The sequence below is a fragment of the Emydura macquarii genome, unplaced genomic scaffold (assembly GCF_026122565.2).
Source record: "Emydura macquarii macquarii isolate MOO-44397 ecotype Brisbane River unplaced genomic scaffold, CSIRO-AGI_Emac_v2 contig_450, whole genome shotgun sequence".
Taxonomy (NCBI): domain Eukaryota; kingdom Metazoa; phylum Chordata; order Testudines; family Chelidae; genus Emydura; species Emydura macquarii.
Genome location: NW_027130587.1, coordinates 2,075,302 through 2,097,492, shown reverse-complemented (window position 1 = coordinate 2,097,492; position 22,191 = coordinate 2,075,302). Strand labels below are relative to the sequence as shown.

General features: G+C 46.7%; 1 protein-coding gene across 4 annotated transcripts in view; it reads left to right on the top strand.

Moving 5' to 3' along the window:
* Positions 1-15,123, top strand: part of FKBP6 (FKBP prolyl isomerase family member 6 (inactive)) — a 30,389-nt gene extending 15,266 nt beyond the window's left edge. For 3 of the 4 annotated variants that reach the window (XM_067537757.1, XM_067537753.1, XM_067537754.1), the window contains one exon: positions 14,609-15,123. In XM_067537757.1, coding sequence (XP_067393858.1) covers positions 14,609-14,668 — 60 coding nt within the window. In that variant the 3' untranslated portion in view covers positions 14,669-15,123. Of the gene's footprint in view, positions 1-5,114; positions 5,535-14,608 lie in introns of those variants that run through there. The other variant, XM_067537755.1, reaches the window with a different exon arrangement.
* Positions 15,124-22,191: the final 7,068 nt, after the last annotated feature.

Genomic DNA, 22,191 nt, shown 5'->3' with positions numbered 1-22,191 from the left:
CCCCCACCCCCCAAGCCTCAGCAAAAGCACCAGTAGCTCAATTCCCAACACTTCCACATCATCGTTCATAGAAACTGTCAGATATTCCATCTGGACACACAGGGTGGTTCTCTGGACCATGGAACCATAGCAGATTGTGACTGACTGTTCTTTGGGACTTTCCTAACAACAACAACAATTGCTTTACTTCCAAACTATCCATGAGACAAACTTATGTAGCAAAGTGTGTGGTCTGAAGAGATTGCTCTGGCATCTGTCTCTGCTATCCTGGACTATTTATTATCTTTTATTAAAGTCTGGTTTGGCTTTAAGCATAGTCAAAGGTCATCTGGCAGCCGTGCTAATGTATGCCCGTTTTTCAAGGATCTTCTGTGTTCCAACATCCTGCAGCCAGGAAATTTCTGAAAAGACAAAGGGTCAACTTCCCACCTGTGCGGTGGACAGCCACCTTCTTGTGACCTCTCGTTGTTTGTTTCCTACACTGCTTGGTTATTCAGTGTCTGCGTACAACTGTTGGTGGTAATTATGAGATGATCGAAACTACACTACCAGCAGCCCAGACAGCAGTGATCTTAGTGCATGGAAGGAACAGGAGTCTTGATAAACTCTGGGAACAGCTGAAGTGATGTGAGTTGGAAGAAGGAAGCTTCTTGTGGGAACTGATTACGTGCCACCATCTAAGCCTTAATCACAGGCATGAGGCCATCAGTAATCAGGACAATGTCAAATATTGGGGTTATTCTAGGCCAGTGTTTCTCAATTATATTTCGCCGCGGCACCCTTGTGCAGCCATGCCATACCCTCCGCCAACAAGTCCAGGAAATCTTCCCCTTTTCCGTGGCGCGCTCTCTAAGCTGTTTTCCGCAGCGCGCAATTTCTGTTAATTTTGACGGCGCGGTTCCGCTTTTTCGCGGAACCCTTTGAACACTGTTTGAGAAACACTGTTCTAGGCTAATTGATGATCTGGACACCCAGCTAGCAATAGTCACAGGAAATGCTGCCTTCATTTGCTGCTAGCGAGAGTCCATTTGCTCCTAAGGTTAACTGAATGGTCCATGCCTTCAGCACTTCCAGCCTGCCCTACTGTAACTTGCTTTTCCTGAGACAGAATAAGAAGTTCATAGAGAAGCTGCCCCTGCTGTATCATGTGGTGGCCCATCTCAATAGAAGGAGACAAACAATGTTGTCTTATCTCCAAATTTTATGCAGGATCCACTTACACACTTTGAAGCAGGGCTGTTAAACATACAGCCCACTGGCCAGATCCACCCTGTTAACCCTTCTTGAGCCTGCGCTTGCACTTCAGAGGAACGCAGCCTGCAGCTGCCAGCCTGCAGTGGGGAGTCAGGAGACATACAACTCTTTGCACAGCGCTTTGACTCCCCACAACTGGGACTGATGGCAAAAGCTGCATCTCCCTGCTGACCCTCGCTTCCAGCTGCTGCTGAGCATCCCCAGGATCAAGGAAGCAGCTCCTTTCCTCCCTGCTGCCTCCACCTCCAGGGAACAGGACACAAGAGAATGCCCAAAGGGGGGCGGGGGAAGTAGGGAGATTGCAAGGGCGAGGGCCGGAGAAAATAGTGGAGAGAGAGTCCTCAAAGAAACACTGGGGTGGGGGAGAGAGTGGGAGGAGAACTCCAAAGGATGAAATGGCTGGGAGGAAAGTCGTTCTGGGAGAATTCACTTTGGGTGAATGCCCAAAGTAGGGGAGGGGGAAAAAGAGAAAATTCCCAAGATGATGATTTGGAAGGGTGGGATGAAGAACAGATCCTAGAGGGGAATAAATAAAAGGCGAGACAGTTAATGGACAGAGGATTTTCATCAGTTCGCCAATTTTTTTTAAAGATGTGTGTAAATTGTGTGTAAATACAAAATGTCTTTACTGGAAGAGGTTTATTCTGCACTCTGGTAAGACTGCAAAACTTGCCTCTTGCCTGTGAATGTTTTACTGCTGGGCTGTAACCAAAATGGCAGTTCTGCCCTCACTGCAGAATAAGTTTGACACCGGTGCTTTAAAGCAAGAGGTCCATGCCCCCTTTGGGCTTGCCGTTTTTGGATCCATCGTGGCAGCTGTGTTCACTTGATGCTGTGATTTTTGTCCATTCATAAATTTGAGAGAAAAGGAGGCAGTCTTCTCAACAGCAGGCCCTTTGGCCTAGAACTCTCTTCCCCAAAGAGTTCAAATCTTAAATCATGTTGTGGAACACTCCTTTTTGTTGAAGTATATTCCAAAGAACTGAGCAGGCTAGACCTTGGCAGCATGCTCGTTGACAGAAGTAGATGGCTAAATCAAGAATCTGATGGACTTTATAGTCCTTTCTGAGCAGATCTCACTATCTCTGATCCATGTACACAACAACAATACCAGATTTATAAAGCACCTGTCTTTTATTTGGGGACCAGGCAGGGATAAACTGTTACAATGGCAGGGACCCTCCAACATTCCAGCAATCCACATACCTCATAGTCCATGTTCTGGGTCCTAACTACAATCGGTAAGAGAATAGAGTAGCTTTTAGCAGCTATAGTGAGAATGCTGAAGAAGTCAGTCCAAATATGATCCTCCCATTGTGTTGCACTTCGGGTCCAGTCCTGTTGCACTTGCACATATGCTTCCTATAGTGTATTAATTGCATGTTAGTGCCACAGATGGAAAATCATGACAGTGTCATCACACTGGTACTGATAGCAATGTCTTCCACAGCTATAACGTACACCAAGAAACTTGTTCTTTCTTCAGGTGGTGCAAGCCTTGATTTGGCTCCCACCAGTGACAGTAGCCTTATGCTGTGTAGATGTTGGCGGAAGAGTATGAATTTGGGTGTAAATTTTTGCTGTTGCGATTGAGCTATTAATGCTTAATTTCCTGCGTAACAGAACAGAATGGTGAGCCAGAATTTTGTTTTCCTTCCTCAAATGGGCCTTCTCCAGAAGCATCAGTAGGAGAAGGTTACCTTTCTACTTAGGAATAAGCTAATGTGCTCCTTTTTAAAATAGTCCTTCTTGACTTTGGATTGGAAAAATAAACGGTCCCTGTTTTCAGTTTGGTTTGTAAATTGAGTGTATGCTTAAGGTGTCAGGGAAAGAGCAGTTCTGAATCAGTGCTGTAAAAAGGTCAGTAGAGGCTGAAGAGTGATGCAAACTTTTAATTGAGAACGCCCAAGGGGGAAATTATTACGAGTAGATTCCATGGCCAGAAGGGGCCAGTCTGATCTCCTGTATAGCACAGGCTAGAGAACGTCCCCATCATAATGCCTAGAACAGATCTCTTAGAAAAACATCGTCTTGATTTTAAAAATTGTCATTGATGGCAAAGCCATTACAACCCTTCGTAAATTGTTCCAATGCTTGATTACATTTATACCTTATTTCTAGTTAGGGTGACCAGGTAGCAAGTTGGAAAATCAGGATGCTTTATTTCAGGGGGGAGGAGGGCATAGTAGTGTGTATATATAAGATAAAGCCCCGAATATTGGGATGGTCCTGATAATATCAGGACAACTGGTCACCCTATTTCTATTTGGAATTTGTCAACTAATGTGGAGAGCATTTTCCCCAAGGAAACTGAGTCAGGTCAACTGTTGAATGGTAGGTGCCAGGTCTTTGGTAAGCTATATACTGAATAATACTGGTGCAGTAGGTAACAAGGGCTGTTTTTCTTCATCACAGCCATTGGAGCTGTTTGTCATTGATCCAGGCTTAAACTGTGAAAGTTGTGAGAGCTCATAAATTCTCTGGTTCTTGTTCTGTGAAGTTCCTAGGATTAGTGCCACCACTTTGCCATTCTAGACTGCCTTTGAAACCCTCTACCCCGACAGATTTAAACTAAATGTAATCCATTGAGACTTTGCAACAGAGTCAATTGCACATGCTGCTGCCAGTGTTTTTCATTAAAGGGGGAGGGAAAAAGGGAAAATACCCTCCATTTAACCTCTAGGTATGAAGTTATCAGTTCTCTTTACCATGAATCCCCTTCAGCCTGCCATGGCAGCAAACAAAAAAACATTGGCAAAATAGTCCAAATAAAGATAAAACCACAGCTCTTGCAGCTGTAATAATCTCAAAACTATCAAAAGGAACCTTTGGGTATCTAGAACTAATGCAGAAATGAGGTAAGACCTGCCTTAATCTTTCTGCCATCCTTGTATAGCTTCAGACTGTACCCTGAGTTGAGATAAGCCAATCTGTCATCGGGCCTGTCTCATCATTTTATCTCAGATCCACTGCCTGTGAACATTTGGAGTCAATGGATGCTTGAAAATGAAACCACAAGTGGTACTTAAAACATAATCTAATCAAATAAAATTACTCCCATATGGCCAACTTTAATGAACTGCACATAGTAACCTAAAAGGCTTTAATAATTTACCTGACAGTCAATTTTGTTATCACGAGTGAGCAACTGGACTAATCTCTGGCTTAATTCACCATGCAAGCCTACAGTTTTACCTTTTTTGGATTTTTCTCCCCAGTAACACATTTCAAAACCTTTCTGATTGACACGGAGAACTTCTGTGTACAGGGAGGAGACGGATGCTGGTAGATTAAAGAGCAAGAATTAAGTGGGGTGCCTGTTTTCGATAGTGGGTTAACTACTTCTTGCAAAGAAAGACAGGGCCTGCCTCTTCAGCCCCTAAAAGTAGGTGGCCTCCATTTGTTTGCCTGATCCCACTTGAGGGCACTACTATTGTATGAGCAGAATTTTCACAAATCCCCCTGTCACCTACATATTTGACTTACTGTGTGTGCAGATGAGGGTCCCTTACCTGTAAACTTTAGGTAGGTAAAGGGGTATTTGGGAGGGAATGGGGGGAATGTTGGGTTACCAAAGCTTACTGTTGCTTTGGGAAGCATGGACTGTTAGCATGGAAAGATTCCTGCTTTTCCACAAGGCTGAGGATGGAATTTTGTACCCATGCATTGCCCCATGGAGCCTTGCATTAATATAGGCAACCAGGAACTAAAATCCTATTTCATATGCTGTGTGGAGCAGGGAACGTGTCTGCATGCTCAGAGGGGACCCTGGGGATAGTTTCATTCCAGAAGGATGAGTCTCTTTGTACAAAGGTGGGCCAAAGTTGAAAGCTTGCCTCTAATATATGCTCTGATTGTAGGACACCAGAGAGAAACCGGCTCAGCACTTCGAGCTGGGAGGGATGTGTTCCAATGACAACAAGCACTGCTGAAATTATAGCAGGAAACTGTGACTCTGAGGTCAAACGGCCAGATTTTAGGAATGGCTTCCAGATTGCTAGGCCTGCTATTGGCGAGACTTGGCTGCAGCTCGAACGGGGTCGCCAGGTAGAACTGACTATAACTGGGCTTACAACCAGCAGCAGCTGCCATTTAAACTGACCCAATGAGCTAAAAGACTTGCGAATAAACTTGAGAAGGTCTGAGCATAATACAGTCAAAACTCCTGACTTGGGATAGCTCCAGGCTTTGAGGAAACAGTGACTTGCTGCTCCCCTCCTACCCCACCCCCTTCTGTAGCTGAGGTGTAGGCTTTAAAAATGTCTCATTCCAGTGCTATGTGTACTTGTGGTACAGAGCTGCACATCTAAGACACCACCAAAGTTCACACACATTTGTGCATATTCCTTCAACAGGTGCAAAAATACCCTGCCTTCGGGTGGTTCCCAGGTAAAGAAGGAAATTCTGTGAAGTAACTGAGTGCTGCTATAAATAACAAGAACACTTCAGGCATAACTTAACTAGGCACCACTCGTGCTGGGAAAAACATCCATAAGGAGAGGGGAAGGAAAAAAGATTTATTAGCCTTGTTTTGCAACTCTTGTGTCATCAAAATCCCAGCCCTCCCTTCTGGTTTGCAGAGCAGTTCTGTGGCTAATGTTTATGGCAGTGCCTATAATGGGCCAGGCACATCACAGATCTTCAGGGAGGGCCAATCCTTGCCCTGGAGAGCTCTCAATGTCCAAACAAATGGACAGAGAGAAGTTGGGGAAAGGAGGAGACCGAACTAGGAACTTTTTTTTTTAGATAAGGGAAGTAGGGTCTTGAAGAGTGGTTGGAATGAGGATGAGGCAGAGGCCTCGTGGGTGAGTTCCAGGAGAAAGCATCTGTAGGGGGCCAGGTGGAAGAAGACATGGAGGAAATGGTGTCTGATGAGGACCTGAATGAGAGCATTAGGTGTGAACGCGTGCTCCAGTAAAGTTGCTGCTCTGTGTAAGTTTTGATGTTTTGCTCTCTTGAATGTGGTAACTTTGTTGCCCCCCCAAAAAAAAAAAAAGTACAAGTTTTTATGATGCTGCTTCACATTAATATTTATGCAAGGAGGTGACTTGGTGATCTTCAGGTCTTGTCCCTGGGGCCTACTGGCCAGAGGGTGATACAAATGACAGGGCTGAAACACTAGAGAAATTCAGATAGTGTCCTGGTGAAAGGCCCAGCCTCCTGCATCATCCTTGCTCCCTCCCCCCTCCTCCAAAAAAGGGGCTGTCGTAAGGAGATTCTGTGACTCCAACCAGGGTGATGTCCCTGCACTGTGCTTGGGGGTGCCATCTTTAATATTGGCATCTCACTAGTAGGTGCCTGAAACATAGAATCATGGAAATGTAGTGTTGGAAGGGACCTGGAGACCTCATTGAGTTCAGCCCCTTGCGCTGAAGTAGGATCAAGAGAACCTAGACCATCCCTGACAGCTGTTTTGTCCAGCCTGTTCTTAAAAACCTCCAATGACAGGGATTCCACAATCTCTCTTGGACGCCTGTTCCAGAGCTTAACTACCCTTAGAGTTAGAAAGCTTTTCCTAATATAGAACCTAAATCTTCCTTTCTGCAGTTTAAGCCCCTTATTTCTTGTCCTACCTTCAGTGAACATGTGGAGAACAATTGATCATTGTCCTTTTTATAACAGTCCTTAACATACTTGAAGCCTGCTTATCAGGGCCCTCCCTCAGTCCAGTTTTCTCAAGACTAAACATTTCCACTTTTTTTATAACCTTTCCTCATAGGTCAGGCTCTAAATCTTTTTTGTTTGCTCTCCTCTGGACTCTCTCCAATTTATTCACATCCTTCCTAAAGCACAGAGGCCAGAATTGGACACATTACTCCAGCTGAGGCCTCGCTAATGCCGAGTAGAGCGGGATAATTACCTTCTGTGTCTTACATGCAATACTCCTGTTAATACGCCACAGAACATTAGCCTCTTTTGCCCCTGCATCACGTTGTTGGCTCATGTTCAGTTTGTGATCCACTGTAACCCCCAGATCCTTTTCAGCAGAACTACCACCTAGCCAGTATTTCCCGGTTTGTAATTATGCATTTGAATTTTCCTTCCTAAGTGCGGTACTTTACACTTGTCTTACTGAATTTCATCTTGTTGATTTCAGACCAATTCTTCAATTTGTCAAGGTCATTTTGAATTCTGATCCTTTCCTCCCAAGTGCTTGCAACCCCTGCCAGCTTGGTGTCATCTGCAAATTTTAGCAGCACACTCTCCGTCCACTCTCCAAGTCATTAATGAAAATATTGAATAGTACCAGACCTAGGAGTGACCCCTACTTTGAGTTTGGTCTTTCAAAATGAGGCCTCCATACGCAGCATTCCTGATGGAGGTGTGTGGGGGGGTGTCTATGGTACACTTCTCCCCAACCCACCTCTCTGGCTGCTGCGAAGGGGCCTGTCTCTTACTCTGCTCTGTTCTGTGCCTCAGTTTTGGGGAAGATAGGAGGGGGCCTCCATGAACAGAGCCTGCCTTTGGGACTCAGAGCGGTCTCTAGCAGCACTTCTGCTATTCGGAATCCTTTGGCAGTAGTGGACAAGTTAGTCTCTTCAGTTTCACTCTGCTGGCTGCGGGCTCTGGTATGCCGGACTTGGAGAGGTTAACATTTTGTTTTATGTGGGGGTAGCTGACCTTACAACTGTGAGAGCTAGAAACTTGATTTCTTCTTCGAGTGCTTGCTCATGTCCATTCCATGGATGATGTGTGTGCGCCACATGCACTGGTGCTGGAGATTTTTTCTCTCAGTGGTATCTGTAGGGCTGGCTCTAGCGCCCTTTGGGGTTGTGCACATATGCGCTGGTATAAGGGGAGCTGCTGGCCTGCCCCCCTCACTGCCCGTGACGGTTTTGGAACATCCTCTTGCCTTGGCAACCAGTGTTTTTTCTTGTTAAATAATGTATATAGTTGTATAGAAGTAAGTTAGTTTGTTAGTTGTAGATCGCCCCAGGGATGGGGTGTGTCCCCATCCCTGGCCTTCAAACCATGCGTGCTATGCAAGAAGTCCATACCCTTGAGTGATCCCCATCAGAGCTGTTGGAAGGGCCGGGAGGAGACTCACGTACAAGGTAAGTGTAGAATCTGTAAAAGATTCAGCCTACGCACCAAAAAGAGACATCGGACTAAGTGCTCAGCTGATGGGTACGGCTCTTAGATGGGCCTCTGAGCCAGGCCGTTCAGACTTGGCACCGAGTACATCAGCGTCAGTACGAATTGTCCTTGTGGCACCAGGCTCCTCCCAGCACTGCTCCCCATTGCCGGTGCCTAAGAAGAGGCGTAAAGAACTACATGCCAGGAGAGGGTGCTTCCTGATGACTAAAAAGGGAGCAGGGGACAAGTCAAGACCTGTGCCGGGCCGCTTGTCTTCCCTTTGAGTTCCAAGTCTGACCCGGGACCCGCCACCATCTCCCGGGAGTGGTAGCGGCCAAAGACCTTTTATCGCTGCCTGTGCCGCCAACACCGTGAGAAGGGAGATCTCAACATCGAGACCCCTCTACGGTACCGACTACACCAGGGACACTGCATCATTCCCCAGGCACCATGCCTCTGAATACAGTGCGGGGGTGGAGGCAGCAGCAGCACCACCATGGTCACCGAGGGAGGATTCCTCCTGGGACTCGGAGGGTGAGAACATGTGAATCCCACACTGGCTGCCGGAGCTATACCCTGGCAATTTTGGAATCCATGGGGGTTTCTTCCCGTTCCAGGATCCCACATGCAGCACTCACTCTCTGGGGCATCAGAGAGACTATCTGCAAAAATGTCGCGTTCAGCACCGGACCCTGATCTGGGTTCGGACCACAGTGCCAAGGTGCCAGTAGTAGCAGCCCCGGATGAGGTTACTCCAGCAAGGGAGGAAGAATTAACCTTTTCCCCCCTCCCCTTACTCGCCTCATCCTCTTCCTTGCCAGACGAGGTGGTGGCGGGGCCATCAAACCCGGTCTCACAGGATCACTTTAGAGCTCATCAAGAACTACTCAAGCATGTGGCCTCAAACCTGGGCTTAGAGGCAGAGGAGCTGAAGGAGCCCACTGATGCCCTGTTCGATATCCAGAGTGAGCCTCCCTGTACACAAAGGGGTCACGAAAATGCTCGAGGCCTTGGGGCAGAGAAGACAGGGTCTGCCACCTACTCCTAAGCAAGCAGAGAAAAAGTACTATGTTCCTGCCAAAGGATTTGGATACCTGTATTCACACCCCTCTCCAGAGTCCTTGGTAGCCTCCGCTTCCAACAAGAGGGACAGACGAGTTCAGCGCCCAAAAATAAAGATGCTAAGAGGCTTGACTTATTCGGCAGGAAAGTTTATTCGACTGCTAGTCTGCAACTGCACATATCCAGCCAGCAAGCTTTGCTGGGGAGATATGACTTTAACATATGGGACTCCATCTCCAAGTTTACTGACTCTGCTTCAGGAGTCAAGAGAATTTGTGGCCATACTGGGGGAAGGCAAGACAGTGGCCCGACTGATGCCCTCAACGAGGGAGGCCTGAGGTCCAGCAGTTCAGCCCTGTTCTCTGAACAGACTGACTCTGGGCTGCATATCCTAGAGGACACATTTCAGGGCCAAGCAGTCTGAGACTTGTGGGCCAGACCAGGCATAAACCCTATAGAAAGAAAGGTAGGGGTTACAAACGCCACCAGGGACAGCCTCCTGCTGCATCATCCCAATCAGGCTCAAGCACAAATACCAGACTCTATGGTCACCTCCATGAAAAGACCAATGGGTGCTCAGCACCATAGCTCGAGGGACTCTTGGGGGAGGTGCAGAGAAGACAGGAGGGTCTGCCACCTACTCCTAAGCAAGCAGAGAAAAAGTACTATGTTCCTGCCAAAGGATTTGGATACCTGTATTCACACCCCATTCGGACTCTCCAGAGTCCTTGGTAGCCTCCTCAGCGCGCGCACATCTCATGGAATGGACAACAAGAAGGGACAGACTTCCAACAAGAGGAGTTCAGCGCCCAAAAATAAAGATGCTAAGAGGCAATTGACTTATTCGGCAGGAAAGTTTATTCGACTGCTAGTCTGCAACTGCACATATCCAGCCAGCAAGCTTTGCTGGGGAGATATGACTTTAACATATGGGACTCCATCTCCAAGTTTACTGACTCTGCTTCAGGAGTCAAGGCAAGAATTTGTGGCCATACTGGGGGAAGGCAAGACAGTGGCCCGAGCCTCCCTCCAGGCAGCCTCGGACGCAGCTAACTCAGCGGCCATCTCAACGAGGGAGGCCTTGTGCCTCCAGTTGTCTGGCTTGTCAATTGAGGTCCAGCAGTGGGATATTTCCATGTGGCTAGATGGGTGTGCTGTCAAGCAGATGGACCCATTTCAGTGAGAACCTCGAGAGCTGCCAGTATCAAACCTGGATTTAATGAGAGGCTTAAAGAGAAGGGACTCTCATTATGGGGTTGGTGCCTTGTCAAGAAGCGTGTAGTTCTTATTTTCCAGATTCCATGCCTGCATATTTTTGGAAGAGCCCCAGCTCTGGTGTAAGTGATGGCTGTTCAGCACTGCTCTTCCCACTGCCTTTGGAGAGGCTGGCAGGAAAGCAGAGCTGGAGAAGCAACCACCGGCCTCTCTTCGCAGCCTTGCTGCATTGCTGCTGATCTGACTCTGCAGGCACCAGTGTGGCTGCTAAAATAATTAAAAATCTTAAACATTGTGCATTATCTGTTTTAAATGCGGAATAAAGGCAATTGTGACTTTTAAATGACCTATGAAATGGTATTTTAACTATAAATTCATGATTGATTTTGCCTTTCGTCTTCCTGAAGCCTGTGAATTAAAATAGCCAGCAATAGCAGACTTCTCTCTGAGCTTGAAAGCATATGCTGGTGTTTGATTTTTGTGTGGTTGTTGCCAGACCGCTTTTAAAGGAAGGAAAGAAACACTGGAGTGTTGTCCTAGTTGGAGCATGTAGTTCTCCTACCTGAGGGAGCAAGCAGGCTCTTGAACGCAGTCCAGCCCCTCTCATCTTCAAGGCCACACAGTCCCCCTCCGCTTCCTCTGTGATTATGTAGCCATTAGGTGGAAATGAAAGAGATGAGCTGATCAAACACTCCTTGAAATGCCTTTAGGGTTTCAGCTTGAATATTTTTAATTAGCTGCACGCAAAGACTTTATTACTTCAAATAGCAGCCATGATCATAGAATATTCTCAGTTTGATCCTTTTTCCCCCCCCCTCCCCTTAGATGCACAAGAAGCCCCACTATCTGCAGCTTATATACCAGGCTAGACACCCAAAACCACAACTAACAGCCAGTGGAAGCATCAAGTGATTATCTTTAAGTATGCCTATCAGGGACATACGAGAAGAGCTGTGTGTGTCTAATATGGGGGTGGAAGGTGGCCGAGCATTGGCATGGTTGAGATGCATTGCTCTAATTAAAATACAGAGCACTGCAGCATACCTTATCTAAAAACATCTCTCCTACCTTGTCAGAGCTGCTAGGAATTTGTGCCACAGGTTGGGTAAATGACTGACTGGTATTCAAAACCAGTGGATTAGCAATCAAGAGTGATGTATAAAGAACCTGGATTGTGTTCTCCTTTCCCATCCTAGTTCCCTGTTCCCACTGCCTCCTTTCAGGATGAGCGCTTGGCAGTGCTATGACTTATCAGCCCTCTGTTGGATTTCCAATCCAGCCAAGAGCTGTACCACCATCCTGAACCCATCAGTGTTTTAAGTTTGGTTTTAAAATGTTGCATATTTCAATCCTATATCAAAGCTGCATGATTATTCAATCTGAATTAGAACAACGTTGCAGTGGTTAGGGGTGTGCTGGCCTGTTTTGAAGGGAGGGTGGTCTGCTGATGTAAAATGCCAGAATAGAAGTCTGGTGACTTTCAGTCCTGCTACTGGCTTGCTTGTTTCACCTTAGAAGCATCATAACCTTTCCATGATTTCACTTTCTGACCTGCCAAATGGGGATAGCTACCTCACAGGGGAACGAATCTGAATTCATTAATGGAGGTTGTTTGGAGTTATAACAGGCTCTAAATTGCCTCACATACTTACTTACAAGTGACATTTTGTTTGTGAAGTGCTTCGCGACCATGTGATAAAGAGGGTTGAAAAGTGCAAAATATGTTGTGTTCTGATATCTTTTTTACAGTATTCTTTCCTGCCGTACCTTAGCCTTTCCCTCCTTCTGCCTGTGAGGTATCTGTTTTGTTCCCAGTTCTTGGGCTTTGTGTTTTGGTTAGTGAGTTGAAATTTGTGACCTGTTCTCCTTCATATCGTTGCAGATAAATAAATACTAAAGTTAATTTTTAAAAGCTTGCAGAATGGGCTGGTGACCCAAGAGCCACGTAGCTGGCTTGGTAAATAGACTGAAGTGGGTATATTTGTTGAAACTCTAACAAGTGAAACATGGCTACTATGGGTCTTGAACTGAGAGAAGGTAAAACAGCCATTGCATATATGTTACTTCTGTTTTTTGATTATCATTCACTCTATAACTCTACTACTGGATGAACAAATTGGGATTACCTCCTCATGAACTTGGCCATGGCTTTTCTTTAAAGCCTGAATTTAAATGTAAGGGTATGTATACCTCACAAAAAAATCCCCAAAACCCCAGCAGCAAGTCTCATTCAGGCTCAGAAACCCAGCAAGGGAGGAGGGTGTTGGAGGCCAGGCTCCAGCCTCAGCCTGAATACCCACACTGCTATTTTTAGCCCCTTCGCATGAGCCCAAATAAGTTGATTTGGGCTCAGAGACTTCCTGCCATGGGGTTTATTTGCTTTGGAGACGTACCATAAATATGATTAGGGCCTGAGTACTTTTAAATCTGGGTTAATCCGATCTGAGACACAGCATGTGATGAATGGGGTAAACATTTTCTTGGTCTTCAATGCATCTTAGTGAGTGTTTCCAACACTACCACTTGTAATTGTGAACTGTTCAGAATATTGTGGCGTCATAAGCAGTAGGATATCGAAATGGGGGACCGGGCATCATGGGATCATGAGGAACAAGCAGCATGGGTTAATCTAAAGAACAGATCCTGCCTGACGCACTTGATGGCTTTGTAGGTAGAATGATAAAACTAGAGAATAAAAGTGTCATGGCATGTGATATAACTGGATTTTAGTGGCACGTTTGCAATATGTATTCAAAATTTACGAAAGTTTTCACTCCAGATGGCACTGTTCTTATCCAAATCTATTTGGATTACTATCTGAAAGACTACAAACAAAAGAGACAAGGCGGGTGAGGTAATATCCTTTATTGGACCAACATCTATTGGTGAAAGAGACACGCTTTTGAACTAAACAGATCTTTTTCAGGTCTTGTTAAATGGGAATGTAGAGTTGGAGAAATATCCAATGGGTGGTACAGACTTTGGATGAAATAATGAAGACTGAACCATGTTAATCTAGAATAAGGTGATAACTTAGGTGATGTGAGGACCAATAAACAACACAAAAGGACTCTGATGGGAAATAGGCAAAAAATGACAATGGATTAGAAAAATGCCACCTAATGCTTTAAACACAAATCTTCCGTGAGCAGAAGAAAGCAGAGAAGCCGTAATACTGAAGAGACCTGTGTGCGATGGGGGACAGCATACTGGGCAGGAGTTTGTCGTGCATTGTGGGGGCTGCTTATACGGTTATGTCACAGAGTAAGGAGGTGACACTCGTGTGCCTGCGTTCATTTCTGGGCACCTCAGTCCCCAAAAGATATTGAGAAATTTAGGAAGGAGTAAACCAAGAGGAACAGAAACGATCATAGGCCTGGGAGTATTGACTGGCTTTGAATAAAGTTGAATCACTGTATCTTGGCAAACTAAAGTGGGGATAGCACTATCTGCAAGTAGATGAGGGGAGTAAATTACTTAGTGGAGTACCAGGGTAAATACTGTAAGTACAAATATTGGAATGACAGGAAAAAACCCATCGGGGGAGAAAATTTACTGATCTATTAAATTAGTTCTTTGAGGGAAATAGTCCCATTGCTTGGGACTGTTTAAAGAAGTAGTTTGGAGAAGCACTAGAAAGTGTATTAAATAGAACAATTCTGCAGTGGTGAAGAGAACAAACTAGACGTCTATAATAGGTGTTTTCTAGTGTCTCTGATCACAGAAAGCTAGATTGGAGTCCATAACATTTATAGAGGGCATTCCCTTTCAGGCCATAGGTGAGTCTGCAGAAGGAATATTGTGGGATCTTCACTCTTAGTGTTCTCTTTGTATTGATCTTCGAATGAATACAGAATTCTTTCAGAGCCAGTAATGTCAATCGTAAGACACAAGTGCTAGTGAATAAACTAGGCTTTAAGCAGTTACAGCCAATCAAATCTAGTGAAACTATATTTGTGATTAGTGTTTGAATGTTGCTAATTGTGGGTTTTTGTTCTAGAATCATCCTCTGCAGATGAAAGAAACAGTTCCTGAACTAGAAAGAAACCTCTCTCTCTAGCCTGCAAACATTGCATCCATGCTTTGGAAGGAAGGGGGAAGGACCGTTGTTTCATTTGGAGAGCTCAGAATTGAGGCAGCTGCAAGCCTGTTCAGTTTTATATGCACAACCTATTTTTGCAGGTGTTAATTCCTGTTTGTGAAATCTGGAGGCTCGGTCTTTGAAAATAAGATTAAACTGCTTTAGAAAAGGTGAAACTGCCCCCGGGCTTTACTCTCTCTCATTAAGGAAGCACTGGATTATTCATAAAAGCTGATACTTACTTTATTTATTTTGAAACAGAGTGTTTCCTGGTCTTCTCCTACCTCTTCTAAGTTTTAGGCTGCTCATAGGAAATATGTAAATAAAAGTAGGATGCCATGGAATCTGTATTTGCACAGATTGTTCTTAAACATAATTTTTCTAAAATTGTTTTTGTTTGGAAAAAATAAACTGATCTCTGGGAAATAATCCTAGCAGGAGTGGTCCCTCCCAGTTTATTATGCAAGGGTGACCAGTTTCTTAAAAAAAAAAAAAAAAAAAAAAAAAAAAAAAGGAGAAATCAGAATATGAAAACGGGATTGGGTTTGTTTAGCCAACTTGTTGTCCATATGGCTGCTTCACAATACAACATGTTATACTCTTCTCCATTTTGGATGAACACTCTCACGCAAGTTGACACTAAAATCCAAGTGACTTCAGACTGTACCACGTTTCCTTTTCCCCTTCCTCCCAAAATCAGATCTCCCCACTTAGTTCATGTAGATGATTCTGCCTGATGGAGTGACTAAATTGTTAAATGTAGATTTGAATCATGCTAGTGAACAATAGACAGTCAGTACAAAATTAGTAAGAAACCACCTACAATGATTCCATGGAAGGAGAAACTGGCGAAGTAGAACGTGATGCTCCCACCCGATTTGTCCCATTCATACTTGGCTGGGATGGACAATGCCCTCTAGACGTTGCTCATTGCCTTGTCATTGGTGTGCAGGGTGTGAAGGGGAATCGCCCATGGTGAATGCACATTCCAGAGACTACTTTCCAGGAAAGAAACCTCTTGAGCTTTCTCAACTAGTTTGTTTTTCCCCACTTCCACCAGCACCTTCTGGCTCTTGCATTCCACATGAACAACAAACTGAACTGTTGTTGACTGACTTTAATTAAAAAAAACCCAGCAAGCAAGGATAGTATGCTGATAAATGTGCTGAAAGACTTAATCTGTCAGTGTCTTGTAAGCACAGTAATAAATATTTAATGTACAGTATGACTAACTTACACTGGGCTTCATTGCTTACGGAGAAAGGCTGTCCCAAACTCCTATGTGGATAGGCAAAGGGTCAGATTCTCCTCAGTGTAACTTTCCCATTGATCTCCAGGGACAGTTGCACCTGTCTAATTCAGAGTAAAACTGGGTCCAACGTGAGAGTGCGTATGGACTTGGTGGGGATTAGACAGCTCATTGGGGAAAAAAGGGAAACTAAGCAGAACAGTTCAGACTTTCATATCTGCTCCTTTTAAAGAATGAGAGGAGCTTAAAACGATCCCTTTGGTGGGGAAAAGGAAAATGCATCTATATAGTAGCTTGGGCTAATTTGTAATAGGTTTAGAGAATTGGCTCATGTTAGATCTTGATTAATAGCACATTGCAGTAATTCACAACTGAACTGTGTACGGTGCATGCCAGGAAGGCTTAGCTGGGTTATTAGTTGTGAGTTCCAAAGCCAACACAAACCACAAACAGATAAAAATTGTGAACATGAACTGTCATTTCTGTTTTGTGCATGCATCTGATTTTTCTGTGGGCCTCCATAGTTATTGAGGCCTAATCTTACTCCTTGTCCTAACTGTTCTTTTATCAGGTGCACTGTGCAGCCAGTTTCTCAAGCAAATTATATTTTAGCTCTGTTTGCAGTTTTTCTTTCAGGATGGTAAATATGATGGGGTCATGTCTCTTTTAGGCACTGAAAGGTTTGAAGAAACAGGTTGATACTGAAGATGGTAAAATGAGTCTTGTGGTTCTTCTTCGAGTGCTTGCTCATGTCCATTCAGAATTAGGGGTGTGTGTGCGCTGCATGAACTGGTGCCATAAATTTTTCCTCTAGAGGTATCTGTAGGGCCAGCTCTAGTGCCCTCTGCAGTGATGCGCGTATGCGCTCGTATCTAGGGCATCACCGGCCCCCCTCCCTCTCGGTTCCTAATTTCCTTCTTACTGCCCGTAGTGGTGATGGAACACGCTCTTGCTCCTGCAAGCTTCAGTATTCCTAGTGGTTCTTTGTTTTATGTAGTGTACATAGTTGTTATTTCAGTGTTTATTAGTTAGTAGTGAATTTGTTAGTTTACCCAGAGTTGGGGCATGTCCCGGTCCCTGGGGTTTAAACCCTGCGCTTCATGCAAGAAACCTATGCCATTGAGTCACCCGCACCATAGTTGTCTGAAGTGCCTGGGAGAAGCCCATCTTTGTGAAAAGTGTAAGATCTGTAACGGGTTTCACCTTCGAACCAAGGGCATTAGACTCAGGGCCCTTCTCATGCAGTCAATACTTAGACCAGTGTCTGGGAGTGGTAAAGGCCCACGTCGTTTACTGGTCCCTTCTACACCTGAGCCTTTTCAGGCAATGAAGAACCCATTGGCCCTGCTGGTGTCGCCTACACCACAGGAGGGTAAGATGGCACAGAAGCTTGGAGGCCCAGACCAGAGGCCAGTCTAAGGAAAGCCAGCACTGGTGCCACTGCACAGCCTCTTTTCTCCTTGTCGGCTTCGCTGCAGTCACCGGGATCCTGGCACCGCTCCCAGGTACTGCATCGGCATGGGTCGGGTTCAAGTCTTTGGTCACCAGGGACCAGGCCACTGGAACATCAGTATCAATCCGACGAGCACTGACGTCCATCTCCAGAGTGCCATCACTCCCCGATCCCCAGCACCACTCCGCAAGTCCCCGAGGGGAATCTCCAGAGCCCTGGCACCGCGAAAGTCCGTATAGAAAATCTAAGGACAACACATGGTCAAGGCACGAACAACGCTCGGGCTCCCGGCACCGCTCCCTGACACCAGAGCCCAGGTGCTCAAAAAGCAGTGCAGAAGGGCAGGTGACGTCAGCACCCCCATGGTCACCAGCTTTCAGCTCTTTGGAGTCGGGGGATGAGGTGGTCCTTCCCCCCAAAAGGACTACCCCCAAGCAGCCGACAGGGTTTCCCATGCCGCGGCAAATCGGAGGCTGGCCGCAAGGACAACAGCCAGTTCCCTGACAATATTGGAAACTGGGGGGATTCCCTCAAGCCACTATACCATATTCTCATTCGTCGGTGAGCGCCTTTGGTACTGCATTGTTTAAGGGCTGGGCTGCGGCACTGGAGGCAGCTGTTGGGTCGGACCGGGAAGATTCTTTTTCGGCCAGCCCTTCCTTGGCCTCCCTGATCAGGGAGGGAGATCCAGTCCCCCCCCGCAGATTCCTGCCTCCTCATCCTCCTTGCCCAACGAGGCTGTGGTGGGCCCCTCTCATGCCGCCCCTCTGGGCAATTACAGGGCACATCAAGATCTGTTCGGGTAGTGGCCAACTTGGGGCTCAAAACAGGAACTTTCTGAGCCGGTGGATGAACTCTTTGGAGTCCTGACATCTGCGGCGCCTTCCAGAATAGCCCTCCCGGTCCACGATGGGGTGCTGAAGCTCGCCAAAGCATCATGGCAGACCCCAGCCTCCCTGCTCCCCTCCCATCCCCCCCACATCTAAGCGGGCAGAAAAGAAATATGTGCCTGCCAAAGGGTTTGAATACGTGTACACGCACCCATCCCCGGATTCGCTGGTTGTGGCAGTGGCCAAGAAACGCGACAGGCGGGGACAAATGAGCTCTACACCCAAGAACAAGGAAGCCAAAAAATTAGATTTATTTGGCCGCAAGGTGTATTCGACTGCGAGCCTGCAGCTGAGGGTGTCCAACCAGCAGGCACTTTTCAGCCGGTACCATTATAATATCTGGCATTCGCTGGAGAAATTCGCCAGCTTCTTCCCACAGTCCTCCAAGCAGGAGTTTGAAGGAGTCCTGGAGGAGGGGAGAGCAGTAGCCAGAGCCTCCCTGCAGGCAGCATTGGACACAGCAGACTCCGCTGCGTGGGCGATGGTTTCAGTGGTGTCAGTCGTGGCTGCAATCATCCGGCCTTTCGATGGAGGTCCAACAATCCATCCAGGACCTCCTGTTTGATGGTTCCACCCTCTTTGCAGATCCGACTGACTCCAGGCTGCATGGGCTGAAAGATTCAAGGGCCACTCTGAGATCGTTGGGCCTCTACACCCTGTCGTCTTCCAGGAGACACTTCAGGCCCTTTCATCAGCAGCACTTTGGGGGTCAGACCCAGTCAGAGCCCTACAGAAGGGGGAATAAAATCTATAAGCAAAGCCGGGGCAATTGACTGGCCTCGACCTTGAGATCAGGGCCCAGCCGCCACCCCTCAAAGGGAAAGCCAGGCTTTTGAAGGTGTGCCCGGGAGCGGCCTACTAGACTTTACTCAGGATCCAGATTCCCAGTTATTTTCTTCCCGTCTAGCGCCTTTCCTCCCACTTGGAGGGCCATAACTATGGACTGCTGGGTGCTAAACACAATGGCTTTTGGCTATACCCTCCAGTTTCTTTTGCTCCCGCCTTCCTGCCCTCCCTCCCTGTCCCTCTTCAGGGAACCCTCTCATGAGCAACTCCTCGTTCATGAGGTGCAGGCCCGACTGCGTATGGGAAAGAGATCCCTCAAGCATTGAAAGGAAAGGGTTTCTACTCCTGCTATTTTCTGATCCTAAAAGCCAAAGGAGGACTGAGGCCCATTCTAGACCTACGTCCTTTGAACAAATTCCTCAAAAAACTAAAATTCCGTATGGTCACTCTAGCAACTATCATTCCCTCCCTGGGTCCAGGTGACTAGAACGTTGCTCTTGATTTAAAGGATGCCTATTTCCATATTGCAATTTTTCTGGGCCACAGAAGATTCCTGCAATTTACGGTGGGCACACAGTACTACCAGTTTGCGGTCCTCTCGTTTTGCCTTTTCACTGCACCACAGGCATTCACCAAATGCATGGCAGAGATAGCGGCCCACCTGAGGCGCAGGGAAGTACAGGTTTTTCCTTACCTGGATGACTGGTTGATTTGAGGTCGGTCACAGGAGCAGGTTCAATGAAGCATCAAAATCGTGAAGGTCACCTGCCAGTCACTGGGCCTGCTAATAAATGAGCAAAAATCCATTCTTACACCGGCTCAAAGGATCAAGTTCATAGGTGCAGTCTTGGACTCTACACAAGCCAGAAAAATACTCTGGCGGATCGTCTGAGCAGGACCTTTTGCTCTCACCACGAGTGGTCTCTCCACCAGGAGGTAGCCAACAGCATTTTCCAGAGGTGAGCAACTCCCCAAGTAGACCTATTTGCAAATGAGGAGAACAGGAAGTGTGCCCGATACTGTTCCCTCTTGGGGGCAGAAGATGCCTTCCTGCTGGATGCTTTTCTCCTGTCATGGTTGAGGAGTTTATATACGCTTTCCCCCAATACCCCTCATATACAGCATCCTAATGAAAATCAAGCTGGACAGAGCCTGGGTCATCCTGGTAGTCCCGACATGGCCCAGGCAACATTGGTTCAGGATGCTGTTGGAACTCTCGATGACCAGGCCATGGTCACTCCCACTGAAACCACCAGACCTTCTCTCTCAAGACCAAGGTTGGCTGCATCCGGATCTGACCACTCTGCGCCTGATGGCATGGCTGCTTCGTGGTTAAACTACTTGGCCCAAGTTCAGAGGATCCTGTTGGAGAGCAGGAAGCCGTCCATGAGAGCGTCTTATTTAGCCAAATAGAAACACTTTACCTGCTGGGTGACAGCTCAACATGTCTCGCCAACGAAGTCCCCTATTTGGATAATCCTGGACTGTCTGCTTCATCTGAAACAGGAGGGCCTGACCTTCTCGTCTATCAAGGTGCATCTGGCGGCAATCTCGGCCTTTCACCCTCCAATCCAGGGCAAGTCAGTCTTCTCCCACGGGAGGGCATCCAGATTCCTCAAGGCCCTGGAGAGGCTTTTTCCACCGATACGAGATCCAGTCCCTCAGTGGAATCTAAACCTTGTCCTCTCAAGACTTACGGCACCGCTGTTTGAGCCGTTGGCCACTTGCTCCTTCACACATCTATCCTGGAGGGTGGCATTCCTGATTGCGATCACCTCGGCATGGAGGGTCTCTGAGTTAAAAGCCCTGACCTCAGAGCCGCCATACACAGTTTTCTTTAAGGACAAGATGCAGCTTCATCTTCACCCATCCTTTCTGTTGAAAATCATCTCCCAGATGTCAACCAGGACATGTTCCTGCTGGTGTTCTTTCCGAAGCCCCACAAGTCCAATAAGGAGAGCATCTTCACTCTTGAGGCGAGGAAGGCATTGGCTTTTTACATTGACAGAACAAGGCCCTTCCTTCACTCCACGCAGCTCTTCATTGCAATCGCCAATCGGATAAAGGGACATCGGGTGTTGTCTCAGCGGATTTCCTCCTGTATTCGGACCTGCTACAAGGAAGTGGGTGGTCACGTCCCCGGCTTCCCTATATGCCCACTCGACAAGGGTGCAAGCGTCTTCAGTGGCCTTTCTGGCACATGTACCCATTTAGGACATCTGTAGAGACGCTCCATGGTCTCCAGTACACATGTTTACATCCCACTATGCCATCACGCAGCAAGCGCGGGACAATGCTGGGTTCGGCAGGGCGGTGCTGCGATCATCACCTCTATGAACTCCTGCCCACCTCCAGAGGCACTGCTGGTAAGTCACTTAATTCTGAATGGACATGAGCAAGCACTTGAAGGAGAAAGTATGGTTACTTACCTCATAACTGTTGTTCTTCGAGATGCGTTGCTCATGTCCATTCACAACCCACCCTCCTTCCCCTCTGTCAGAGTTCCAGCAAGAAGGAATTGAGAGGGAGGGGGGCTGGCGGCTCCCTATATACGAGTGCGCTAGAGCCGGCCCTATGGATACCACTAGGGGAAAAGTTTCCGGCACTGGTGCATGTGTTGTGTCCACACCTAATTCTGAATGGACATGAGCAACACATCTCAAAGAACAACAGTTACAAGGTAAGTAACTGTTCTATTTTACTGACTAGACGCTAGGTGGCAATATATCCCACCTCTTCATAAATACAAGCAACTTTTATGGGTTAGTCACAAACGACTTTATGTTGCTGAATATTAATAACCTTTCCTACAAATTCTTCTGATAACTTCCTTGAACAGAAGCTGACAGCAGTTCCCTGCCAGAATCAGAGACCCGTATCTTATGGCTCCACATGAGGATAAGAGACATTCTTGAAAAAGGCACAAGTGTAATGAAGTTCCCCTGCACAGCTACCTATGTCTTCAGCAGTGTGAGCTTTCCCACTATGCTTCCAGCCTTTATCCAGCAGTCCTCTGCATCCAGCATTGTCACTGTAGGAAAACTAGCATACTGTCACTTGGTTGTGTTTATTTAATGCACATAAGCGGTGTAAAGCAAGAGATGAAAACCTATTGCGTCTGTCA